Raw genomic sequence first — 12,184 nt, 5'->3', positions numbered from 1 at the left:
TCATCATCATCATCGATAATATCATCATCTCGTTCGTAGATTAAAATCAAAATCATAATAATAAATAACAAATTAGCGATGGAAACGGAGCGAGTAACGGAGTTCCCGATGGCTGCGGTAAACCTCCGCCCACGGAAACGACAGCGTTTAGGTTGGGATGTTGGTCCTTTAACCCCTCCTAATAAGGTATTTATCACTTTTTTTTATATTTGTTTTAGCTAAATATTATATCTAATTTATCAGTTTATATATATTATAGTTTTTTTCTTGTTATCTATATATAATCAGGGATATTTTTTTGCAATTTTTTTGTGTTGTATGTTTTAGTTACACTTTGTTTTTAGAAAAAAAGGTTAATTTATTCTTATGAATATGTATGATGTAATGAAAAAGCATAAGATTTATAGATCGGGTTTGGTATTCAAAAGGTGTAGTCTTTTTGAAATATATATTGTAAATAATTTAGATTTGATTTTTTAGAAAAGTAAAAAATTTATTGACAAGATTCATAGATTATGGAGGGTGTGCAATTGTGAATATTTAGCTTAATTATAAAAAAAGGGTAATGGAGGGAACCCTAGCCCTGATTAATTTGTATGTCCACTTACTTACGTTTAGCGTGTTAATAGAAGAACACAAACAAACGTCCAGTTTGTTACTTCATGCGTTCGTCTTCTTATACTGCGGAAATAGTAAGTTTTTAGTTGGTGCATGATGGAGGTTAATGACTTAATGGTTATGCTTATGAACAAATTTGTGTTAATTGTTTCTTATTTTGTGTGCGAGTGATAATAATGACAGCTTTTTGAAGAAAAAAAAAATTCCCCTTATGTTATGGTTCAAGTTTTTGTTCTATATAAGTAAGGTGTTTATGGTGAGTGGTGATATAATGGATTTTAGAAAGAATATGAATGGATGACTGTATGTAGGATCAGGTAGGGTTTTTTTGTGGACAAGATGTTGGGAAAGGTACCAGCTTTGCACCTTCATGGGCGCTTTCGGATTCTATTACTTCATCCCTTGTCAAATGTGGTGATCGAAATAATTCTCCACCCTGGCGTAAAGACGATAAAGATGGTCATTATGTTTTTGAAGTTGGAGATAATCTAACCTCTCGCTGTAATTACCCTTTATCCATTATTACTAAATACTTCTTTTTGTTAATTAAGGAGTCATACTTCTTTCCTTCTTAACCAACTATTTTACCTCTAGGCTACCTGGTAGCCGCCTTTAGTTTATTTATGAGCATTTTTCTTAAGTTGATTTGTTATAGTTTAATACCTAGTTATTCGATCTAAATATATCTGCTGTCTTATCAATTAATGCTGATTAGCTTTTTTTGTGATGCAGATAAGATTCATGGAAAGATGGGAGAAGGTGGGGATCTTTTTCTAGATAGCTAATGGCTGCCGTTTTTTTTTTCTTTCAAATTTTTTAGTGGCTTGTGTATTGATACGTCTGTGATTTAGGTACATTCGGGCAAGTTCTGGAATGCTGGGATAAGGAAAGGGAGGAAATGGTTGCCATTAAAATCGTTCGCGGGGTACAGAAGTATCGTGAGGCTGCTATGATAGAGATTGATATGCTTCAACAACTTGGTAAACATGATAGAGGTGGCAATCGGTGAGTTACTAATTAATTTGGTGTTAGACTTCTGCACTGTCACATTAAGATCATAGTTGTGTTGTAGGTTTGTGGTGTTAAATTTGTTAATTCTTGCAGTTGTGTGCAATTAAGGAACTGGTTTGACTATCGTAACCATATATGTATCGTAAGTGAAATATAATATATATGGTGGATTTGTTATCTGGGTTGATGAATGTGTTGGGGTAAAGATCTTTGGATGCATTGAATGGTCTTAACAGGTTTTTGAGAAGCTTGGACCAAGCTTATATGATTTTCTACGCAAAAACAATTATCGCTCATTTCCCATTGACATGGTCCGCGAAATTGGCAGACAACTCTTGGAGTGTATAGCATGTGTGTAGTAATCATTTACACCAGTTTCCTCATACCTGTGTTTTGTTTTTCCTATAAGTAAATTACATGGCTATTAGAGAATGGACAGCTTTTATAGTTGGTTCTGTTATCAAAAAGAAAAAAATAAATATCTCGTAAGGCTGAAATTGTTTTACTTTGGTTATTCAGCAGTGGATTAATTACATTATCTGAATGAATTGCAGTTATGCATGATTTGCGCCTAATACATACCGACTTGAAGCCTGAAAATATCCTTTTAGTGTCCCCTGATTATGTCAAAGTTCTGGATTACAAGGTAGGATGGTTAGCTTACACATTTCATGGTCATGATATAGCCATATAGGGTTAGTTCTATTATTTAATAGTTGCTTGCTTTTATCTTTGTTGACTTTTTAGGGTTCATCAAGGTCTCCAAAAGACAGTTCTTACTCGAAAAGAGTTCCAAAGTCTAGTGCTATAAAGGTGATTGATTTTGGTAGCACAACACATGACCGTCATGGACAGAGCTACATAGTGTCGACTCGTCATTATCGTGCTCCTGAAGTCATGTTAGGTTGTTATTTCATTCTTGCTTTCTTTTTGTTTGTTTTGTTTATTACGGCTTTTGAGCTCTGACATGTGCATAACAGGACTTGGATGGAGTTATCCATGCGATATATGGAGTGTAGGTTGCATCCTGGTGGAACTTTGTTCGGTATGTTGAACTTGATACCTTCTCTAGCAGGGATGTTGGGGGGGGGGGGGGTATTGTTGAAATGTGTTACATTTGCCACGGGTTGCAATGGGTTATGTGAGCTTGGTTGAGTAGATACCCAAATAATTATTTCAAACTAATTATGCTTTGGATTTGACCAATCTGGAACTGTTAGCGTAAAAACACAACCCAATATAACCCTTGCATAACGAATCATTTTGAAGTATCCCCTTCCAGTTCTTTCCTGCCTTTTAATAGTGTTTGAGCTTCTCAAGAAATGTCATTTAACGTATAACTCTGGACAACAGGGTGAAGCTTTGTTCCAAACACACGAGGATTTGGAACATCTTGCGATGATGGAAGGGGGTATTGTTGAAATGTTTGGGGGGGGGGGTATTGTTGAAATGTGTTACATTTGCCACGGGTTGCAATGGGTTATGTGAGCTTGGTTGAGTAGATACCCAAATAATTATTCCAAACTAATTATGCTTTGGATTTGACCAATCGGGACCTGTTAGCGTAAAAACACAACACAATATAACCCTTGCATAACGAATCATTTTGAAGTATCCCCTTCCTGTTCTTTCCTGCCTTTTAATAGTGTTTGAGCTTCTCAAGAAATGTCATTTAATGTATAACTCTGGACAACAGGGTGAAGCTTTGTTCCAAACACACGAGGATTTGGAACATCTTGCGATGATGGAAAGGGTACTTGGTGCATTGCCACATCACATGTTGAAGAAAGCAGAGTTAGTATTCTCTTCCAGAAAGCTTCAGTTCTAGTTCTCGTTTTTGGTATTCTCATGAAACCAATTGTTCTCTCTTCAGCCGACATGCAGACAAGTTTGTAAGGAAGGGTAGGCTGGACTGGCCGCAGGGTGCTACCTCAAGAGGGAGTATAGAAGCTGTTTCGAAGCTACCTCGCCTTCAGGTTCTTGATGAAACAATATTTGTCAAACAATATTTGTCTGTTTAGTGTTAGTTTTATTTTGACATTGGCTAATCATTTGAGATTGTAATGCAGAACTTGGTAATGGAACATGTAGATCATTCAGCAGGTGACCTCATTCATCTGTTGCAAGGGCTTCTTAAGTACGATCCTTTGGACAGGTTAACTGCACATGAGAGTCTAAAACACCCATTCTTTACCAGGGATAGTTATCGGCGGTGTTAACCGATGCTTGACATGATTGAAGCAAGGCCGTATGGACATAATCAAGTAGTATGAAGATTGTGAAGACCGTCTTGCCGGCACACTTAACAATACCATTCAGACCTCCAATGTTAACCCCAACCGACGTTGGGGGACACTTTGTATAGAGTAGATTTAAGTAAAAGTTTCCGTGGCTTTTACTAGTTCAAATATGTTGTTGTTTCATAGTCATTTTTTTGATCGGCTATCTCCATAGTGTTCCACATTGTTGTTTACCTTTAATTGTATCACCACATTTTGTTTTGGAATAAAGGAGTAGCATTATGATAAAAAGAACAAGTCTGCTTTTAGCTTCATTAATTGCCAAACTTTGCTTGGTTGCTTGCTGGTTAAATAATGATGATTTGGTCTGACATAATTAAACTGTGAAAATGTTTGTCTGATACATTTTTTAGCTTAACTTTTTGAGCAATGCTTGCTAAATTTGTTGATCATAGGATTTAATCTATAATGTAGATCTGGCCATTTTTTACGCAAACCATCTAATATGGGTATATTTATGTGACTTTTTCATGTCATGGTTTTAATTGGGTCACACCAAAATGGACACCTGGGTCCATTTGGCTGATCGTGAAATTAGTAGAACTGTTTAAGACCCATTTTGACTCATTAGATGATCCGACCCAACATAACATATTTTGCCTCCTAAAAATGGAATCAAATCAACGTGCAAGTTGTTTTCATAGACATCTATAGCTGATTTCAACATGTTAGTCTATCAACTTTTCATATTTTATCATTGTAAGTTATGATTTAAGAAAAGAATACCTCTTTATAGAGTTCAAAGAATTATATTCATGTTGTGAGGTTATCCTCTTTTCTCTTCTACAAGTCGAAGTGCAGCCAATAAAAAACAAGAAAACAGAGAAGCACACATGATGCAACATTAATCGAGGCATGAGGAGATGTGATCGATTTACAAGTCAAAGTTCTTGTTATCATCCGTGTTTTTGTGTTGGAAATTTTAGTGTAATTGGATTAATTTGACATTTTAGTCATAATAATACATCATATAAGTTTTTTGGTGTGGAGTGCGGGCTTATATGAATTTATTATGACCTTAAGCCCATAAGGGACGGAGGGACGGGGGAAGCAGCCCCGAGAGCGGGGTCCAAGGGGCATTAAAATTGCTATGGCAAAAACTTCTCAGAATTTTAATTTTCAAAACTTGAGAGACTGATTTTGTCAATCTTGCGAATTTGGATTTTAACTAATTTTAAGGCAGTTAAAGGCCCTGGATCCACATTCTGTCATATACGAATTCTTCGGGCGCGTTTGGTTCACATAATGTTTTGGAAAGAATGGAATCTTTCAAAGGCATTGAAATCTAAAGGAATGAAATTTGACGGAATGTTTTTGATTTTTTGAGAATTTAAGTGACGAAAGGAATGAAATTCCTTCCTCCATCTCCAAGGAATGGAGATTCCATCAAATGATGGAATGTTGACATTTATACTTAATGAGATTCCTCCTTCTTTGATCAACCAAACGCACTAAAGAATGAAATTCAATTCCAATTCCATCAAATTCTGTGAAACAAACGCGACCTTATATAATTCTCTGTGGTTCAATTTACGCTCTTAAACACAAATCATATAGAAAATTCTCGAAAATCTGATTGTATCCGATTGAATATTTTAGGGTGAACCACCGAATTGATTCAATCCAAAAGTGTTACATGCCTTCAGAGATTAAATTTATTTATCATGTTTTGTTCGTTTTCTGTATATCTCCAACATTTTGGCCATAGCTTACCTCCATCCCCTGACCATCAAACACATAGGTCCATGGAAATGGGCGCTTGGTTCAAATTGGGGAATGAGAAAGGCAAAGGGAAAGGGAATGCAAAGGAATACTAAGGAATATAATCATTGCATTAATGCTGGTTGGTTGATACACATGAATCATTATATATGCTCATTATATAAAATAGGTGGTGGTGATTGTGATAGTGAGGGGTGGTGGCGGCAAGTGGTGACAGGTGTTGGTGGTGGTGATAGGTGGTGGTGGTGTCAGGTTGTGACTGGTGGTGGTGGTGGCAGGTGGTGGTGGTGGCGACGACGGGTGGAGACAGGTGTTGCTGGGGGGCAGACTCTGACTGGTGGCGGCAGGTAATGGTGGTAGCGACGACGGGTGGTGACATGTGGTGGTGGTGGTGGTGATAGGTGTTGGTGGCGGCAGGTAGTAACGGGTGGTGGTGGCGGCAGGTGGTGGTGATAGGGCCATAGGGGTGGTGATGATAGGTGCAGGTGATGGTGGCAACGACGACGCGTGGTGACAGGTAGCAGTGATTGTTGCAGGAAGAGGTGGTGGTGGTGGTGGCGCCAGGTGGTTATGGGTGGTGGTGGTAGAAGGTGGTAGCGGCAGGTGATGGTGGTGGCGACGATGGGAGGTGACAGGTGGTGGTGATGGTGACGGTAAGTGGTGATTGGTGGCGATAGGTGGTGGTGGTGATAGGTGGCAGGTGGTAGTGGTGGCAGGTGGTGATTGGTGGTGGTGCTAGTGGTGATTGGTGGTGGGACACGTGGTGCAGGTAGTGGTTGTAGGCAGAAGGTGGTGGTGGTGGTAAAGATGAAAAGTGGTATTGGTGGTTACGGAAGGTGGTGGAGGTTGTGGCGGTAAATGGTGGTGGTGGTGGTCATATGATGGTGGTAGTGACTTATGGTGGCGGTGAGGAATCAAGTGGGTTATCATTACCATTCCTCCCCAATTTACTAAGTAATGCTCCATTACCCATTATTGATTAATGATTGCATTACTTACACATAACCAAGCATGATTAATCATTACCTTTCCCATTCCTTACCCCATAATACCCCCAACCAAACACCAAATTGTCCAAATGACCAAATTGTTTGAGGGGAATTATGACCTTGCACAAATCCCATGCTAACATGTCTTATCCTTCCGCAATGACACGTTATTCTTACTTTAACTTTGAAAAAATTGTACGTATGGTAATATTTTGAAGGCAAAATGATTCTATTATTTTGAGTAAAAAGTGTCGCAAAACCAGTTGTGCTGGTGTCTCAAACCCAACTCTCGCCAAATCAGTAAAAAATGACATCTTCAACATCAGACTTTATTCATGTGGTTGTTCAATTTAATTACACTACAGGTAAATTAATGTCAATTTTCAACAATGTCGCACTCTCAAACAACTAATAAGACCAACAATACATCTTGAACAAAGTCCGATGTTAAATCGATGGTTTTAGAAATCCACAATGAGATGTCTGACTTGACTTTTAATCTTTTTGTTGAGTTATATAGATCAAACCAATCTAGGGTTGATATAATAAACGCCAAAATGCATTTAGTACCTTCAATATGGTTGACTAGGTGTTCTACTACCCTGAATTATTAAAGGTATAGTATAGTACCCTAGACTTGGTTAACAAGATCTAATAGTACCTTAACTCACTAATTAATCTAATTTATGGTGTTAAAATATAAACTGGTTTTTTAAAAAGTTACTTTCAAGTTTAAATTTGTAATTTTAAAAATAAATGCATTAGAAATGTTAAAACTATGTTAACAAAAAGTATAATATTATAAGTTACATATTGGAATTGAAAATATGGTTAAATATAAAATACTAAGTTTCTACCTATATTAAATATTTTTATAACAGGATATTTATAATATTGCAATTTGAAATAAATGTAGAAAATACTATTATATTTTATAGGTTAACTTTTTCATAACTTAATTAATCACATCAATTAAATAATTAATTCATTTTTAATTTATAAAGAATTTAATAAAAATTTCAATAAAAAGATGATTATTTATCCATATAATTATTAATTTGTACAAATATTTTTATTGTAATGAAACTACCTATTTCTTTATAAGGTAATTATGTTTTTTTTTTAATTTCAAGAATTTAAATAACTAAATAATTTTCTATTTTTTGTATAATTTTAAAGTATATTTTTTTCAAAATCGGTACTTTAAAAATTTATAATCTTGTTAATGATAACATATCCTTTTAATGTATTTAGTCACTTATGGTTTGTCAAATATATATTAACATTATATAATAGTTAATTAATATATATAAATTTTTAAAAGATTTTTTAATGAGTCTATAATAGTAGAAAAACTTGTTAAACAAGTCTAAGGTATTATATTACACCTTCAATAATTCAGAGTAGTCTAATACCTAGTTAACTAAGTTGAAGATATTAAAATGCATTTTAACCTATAATAAATCAAACAAACTTAATGTGTACTTGTAGATGGTCATTGGGCACATAAACATGAATGGTTTTTATAAGCATTAAGACGTTTAATTTTTGATTTGTATTTATAGTACTTTTACACTTTTTACTTTTAATGATTTTCCATCATAGTTACATCAATTTTAATATTATTATGATTTATCTATACTATCTTATAAATAAAATAACACTTTATTGTTGAAAACTTGTAATATTTTCATTAACACCTTTAAACTATTTTTAGATATACTACCCCTTAATATTAATGATTAAATTATATTATCAATCATTTATCTCTTAAAATATCTTCATTACTCTTTACATCAATTATCTACAACAATCGCCACCGCCCCTACCAATAGTCGCCCCTCAACCACACCGTCATCGCCACAACCATCACCACATTGCGTGGGTAACGTCCTAGTAAAAATAGACTAAAAACATGTGTAAACAATAAAAAAAAAGAAGCAAAAAATGAATTATTTTTGGTCGCCTTAATTTGTCTAGTTCATCCAAACAAAAGAAAAAAAAAATTGATTGGTCATTTATCTGTAATAAAAAATACTTTAGTTAGAATTTTATAAAAATAAATTTATGGATTTGGTCTGATTTATATTATTAAAATTAAAATGCATAAATAAACTCATCTTAATTTAATTTATTTTTTTTATTGGTAGTTAAATTAAAAATGGTGTTTATGGATAGAGATATTTTATTAATAATTTAAAACGTCAAAAAACAAAATAAAAATCATTTAAATTTGTCATTTTCTTATTCTGTTAACACCTGCTTGATAAAATTAGCTTTACATTGACGCGGGTAATAAATATTAACCGACTTCAAATTCATATAAAATTACATTACATACATCTTTTTTTAATCCATCTTTCGATCTTCAACTCTGTTTTCACATTCGTTGCTTTTTAGGGTTTTTTTAAAAGGAATAATCGCAGTTAGGGTTTGCATTCACAAATTGATTTCTTTAAACTTTGTATTTCTTTTTTATGATTTAGGGCTTTTTTTTTCTTCAAATTTTCTATGTTCAATCTTCACCCACCATTCATGTTATATATATATATGTATATGTATATATAAACGATTAACAATCTGCAGGAGCAGACGACTTCACAGAGCATTCGATGGTTAATTGGTCATCTTGAAATAAATGGGGTATCTTTCTTTCCTTCTTTCTATTTTTATTAATTTTTATTTTTGATGTTTTTGATTGGCCCGTTTTTAGCAGCTACTTTGATGCAAAATAATCGACCCTTTTTCCTTGATGGTGTTTACAATGTGATCTGGTTATCACGCTAATGAACTATTATTTTATTTTGAATCCATGGTATGCTTTTAGATGGAATTTATGGACCCTTTTCATCAGTAAGAGCCGTTTGGTGTAAATTCAGACCCTTTAGTCGGTATGCTTTCTGATGTAACTATGACCCTTCTTGTCGGTTTGCATTATGATGTAACTATGGACCCTTCCTTGTCGGTATGCATTACGATGCAACAATGGACCCTTCTTGTCGGTATGCATTACGATGCAACTGTCGACCCTTCCTGTCGGTATGCATTACCTTGCAACCATGGACCCTTCCTGTCGGTATGCATTACGATGCAACTATGGACCCTTCTTTTCGGTTTGCATTACGGTGTAACTATGGACCCTACTGTCGGTATGCTTTATGATGTAACTATGGACCCTTACTGTCGGTATGCATTACGATGCAACAATGGACCCTTCCTGTCGGTATGCATTACGATGCAACTGTGGACCCTTCCTGTCGGTATGCATTACGTTGCAACCTTGGACCCTTCCTGTCGGTTTGCATTACGGTGTTACTATGGACCCTACTGTCGGTATGTTTTACGGTGTAACTATGGACCCTACTGTCGGTATGCTTTACGGTGTAACTATGGACCCTTACTGTTGGTATGCATTACGATGCAACAATGGACCCTTTCTATCGGTATGCATTACGATGCAACCATGGGCCCTTCCTGTCAGTTTGCATTACAGTGTAACTATGGTCCAGTTCTGTTGGTATGCGTTTCGATGTAACCTGTTGGTATGCTTTGTGATGTAACTATGGACCCTTTCTTGTCGGTATGCTTTCTGATGTACTATGGACCCTTCCTGTTGATATGTTTCTCGATGCAACTATGGAACCTTCTTGTCGATATGCTTCTCGATGTAAGTATGGACCCTTATTGTTGGTATGCTTTTTGAAAAGGTGCCAATGATGTAGCATATAATTCCTGAACCTACAAAGGTAATATGTCTCTCAGAAAATATGAGTCGCCACTTCCTATCAATCTTTTTATTTTCACATGAAATTTTGTTAGAAGGTTGGTTTGTAAAGCTCTGTATGGTTTTGCCGCATATAATTTCTTATGTGGTTACGTGAAGACCCTTAACTTAGAAACTTGACCCGATCGAATAAGTTGTCTTATATGTGTACATCATTATAAAAAATCCGCCCTGCTTTTGGTGAGCCATCTATTCCTGGATTCCTATTTCCTTGATGGTGTTTACACCGTGAACTGGTTATCTCGCGAATGAATTTTTATTTTATTTTGAGCGACGGTATCTATGTTCAAATTTTGTTATATTTGGCGTTGCCCCCTTTTGTTAGTATGTTGTTCACTATAGTGTATGAACCCTCCAGATCAGTATGCTTTTTGATGGATTTTATGGTCCCTTTCCATCAATATGCTCATGTGTAATAAACCTTTTCAGTCCCTATGCTTTCCAACGTAACCATGGTCCCTTATCCCGTCGGTTTTCTTTACGATGCAACTATGGATCCTTCCTCTCGGCATGCATTACGATGCAACTATGGACCCTTCCTGTCGGTATGCTTTACAACGTAACTATGGACCCTTATCGGTATGCTTTTCCTGTGTAACTGTGGACCCTTATTGTTGGTATTCTTCTCGATGCAACTATGGACCCTTGTCAGTATGCTTATCAATGTAACCATGGACCCTTACTGCAGTATGCTTTTTCAAATTTTTTTGTTCAATCTTCACTCACCATTTATGTTATATATATGTATAGAGAAAAGTTATTTTGAGTCCAGCTTATGTTGAGTCCAATTTGAATCCATTGATTTTCTTCCATCTCCTCAAATTCCAACCACCTCCTACCACCGCCACCATCATCTTCGATCACCACCATGATTTTCTGGCGACGGCGACCACCGCCACCACAACTTACACATGTGTAAGTTATATGGACTCAAAATAAACTGCCCCTATATGTATATATATAAGCCATCAACAATGTGCAACAGCACAGCTAACTTTAAATATCGATAGAATTCGATAGTTAATTGGTTATCTTGAAATAAATGGGGGTAACTTTTTATTTTATTTTATTTTATGTTTTTGATCGGCCCGTTTTTAGCAGCCCGTATATACTTTGATGTAAAATAATCGATCCTTTTCCCTTGATGGTGTTTGCAGCGTGATCTGGTTCTCACGCCGATGACTTTTTTCATGATAGTGTTTACACCGTGAGCTGGTTATCACGCTGATGAACTATTATTTTATTGAACGGCGGTATGTTATCTTTGTTCAAATTTTGTTATATTCGGTGTTTTGGACCCTTAGGTCAGTATGCTGTCCACTAGAGTCTATGAACCCTTCAGCAGTATACTTCTTGATGGTATTTATGGTCCCTTTCCATTAGATAGCTCAGGTTTAAACAGACCACTTCAGTCTGTATGCTTTCCAACGTAACTATGGTCCCTTGCTGTTATCTGCTTATCGATGTAACAATGGACCCTTCTTGTCGGTGTGATTTACGATGCAACTATGGATCCTTCCTGTCGATAAGCATTACAATGCAAATATGGAACCTTCCTGTCTATATGCTTACAATGTAACTTTTGGACCCTTGTCAGGTATGTTTTTAGGAGTTTCTAGATACTTTCATTTAAAACAATCGACCCTCTTTTCTTTATATTGTTTACACCGTGAGCTGATTACGCTGATGAAATGTTATTTTTTTTTTTGAACCGAAGGTATGTTATATGCGTTCAACTTCTATAAATTTGGCGTTGGATC

General features: G+C 35.7%; 1 protein-coding gene across 5 annotated transcripts; it reads left to right on the top strand.

The window, feature by feature from the left end:
* On the top strand, window positions 1-4,187 carry LOC122610085 (serine/threonine-protein kinase AFC2-like). Of its 5 annotated transcripts, none has more exons than XM_043783070.1 (12): window positions 1-186; window positions 936-1,119; window positions 1,351-1,377; window positions 1,470-1,623; window positions 1,723-1,771; window positions 1,866-1,980; window positions 2,184-2,275; window positions 2,377-2,533; window positions 2,610-2,674; window positions 3,326-3,423; window positions 3,503-3,605; window positions 3,699-4,187. In XM_043783070.1, the coding sequence occupies exons 1-12, from the start codon at window positions 79-81 to the stop codon at window positions 3,846-3,848; spliced, it is 1,302 nt and encodes a 433-aa protein (XP_043639005.1). In that variant the 5' UTR covers window positions 1-78; the 3' UTR covers window positions 3,849-4,187. The 5 variants fall into 5 exon arrangements, with proteins under 5 accessions (XP_043639005.1, XP_043639004.1, XP_043639006.1 ...); XM_043783069.1 differs by having other exon boundaries at window positions 930-1,119; XM_043783073.1 differs by lacking the exon at window positions 936-1,119 and having other exon boundaries at window positions 125-186.
* The last annotated feature ends 7,997 nt before the right edge of the window (window positions 4,188-12,184 follow it).

The sequence above is a fragment of the Erigeron canadensis genome, chromosome 8 (genome assembly GCF_010389155.1).
Source record: "Erigeron canadensis isolate Cc75 chromosome 8, C_canadensis_v1, whole genome shotgun sequence".
Classification (NCBI taxonomy): domain Eukaryota; kingdom Viridiplantae; phylum Streptophyta; class Magnoliopsida; order Asterales; family Asteraceae; genus Erigeron; species Erigeron canadensis.
The sequence above is the reverse complement of the archived record's forward strand: the minus strand, read 5'-3'. Positions and strand labels throughout refer to the sequence as shown.

Bases quoted from the DNA above. Each gene is read 5' to 3' on its own strand.
- LOC122610085 (XM_043783069.1), top strand. From the start codon at position 79: ATGGAAACGGAGCGAGTAACGGAGTTCCCGATGGCTGCGGTAAACCTC. The intron at 2,276-2,376 runs GTAGGATGGTTA...TTGACTTTTTAG, and splicing joins TCAAAGTTCTGGATTACAAG to GGTTCATCAAGGTCTCCAAA. The intron at 3,606-3,698 runs GTTCTTGATGAA...ATTGTAATGCAG, and splicing joins CGAAGCTACCTCGCCTTCAG to AACTTGGTAATGGAACATGT.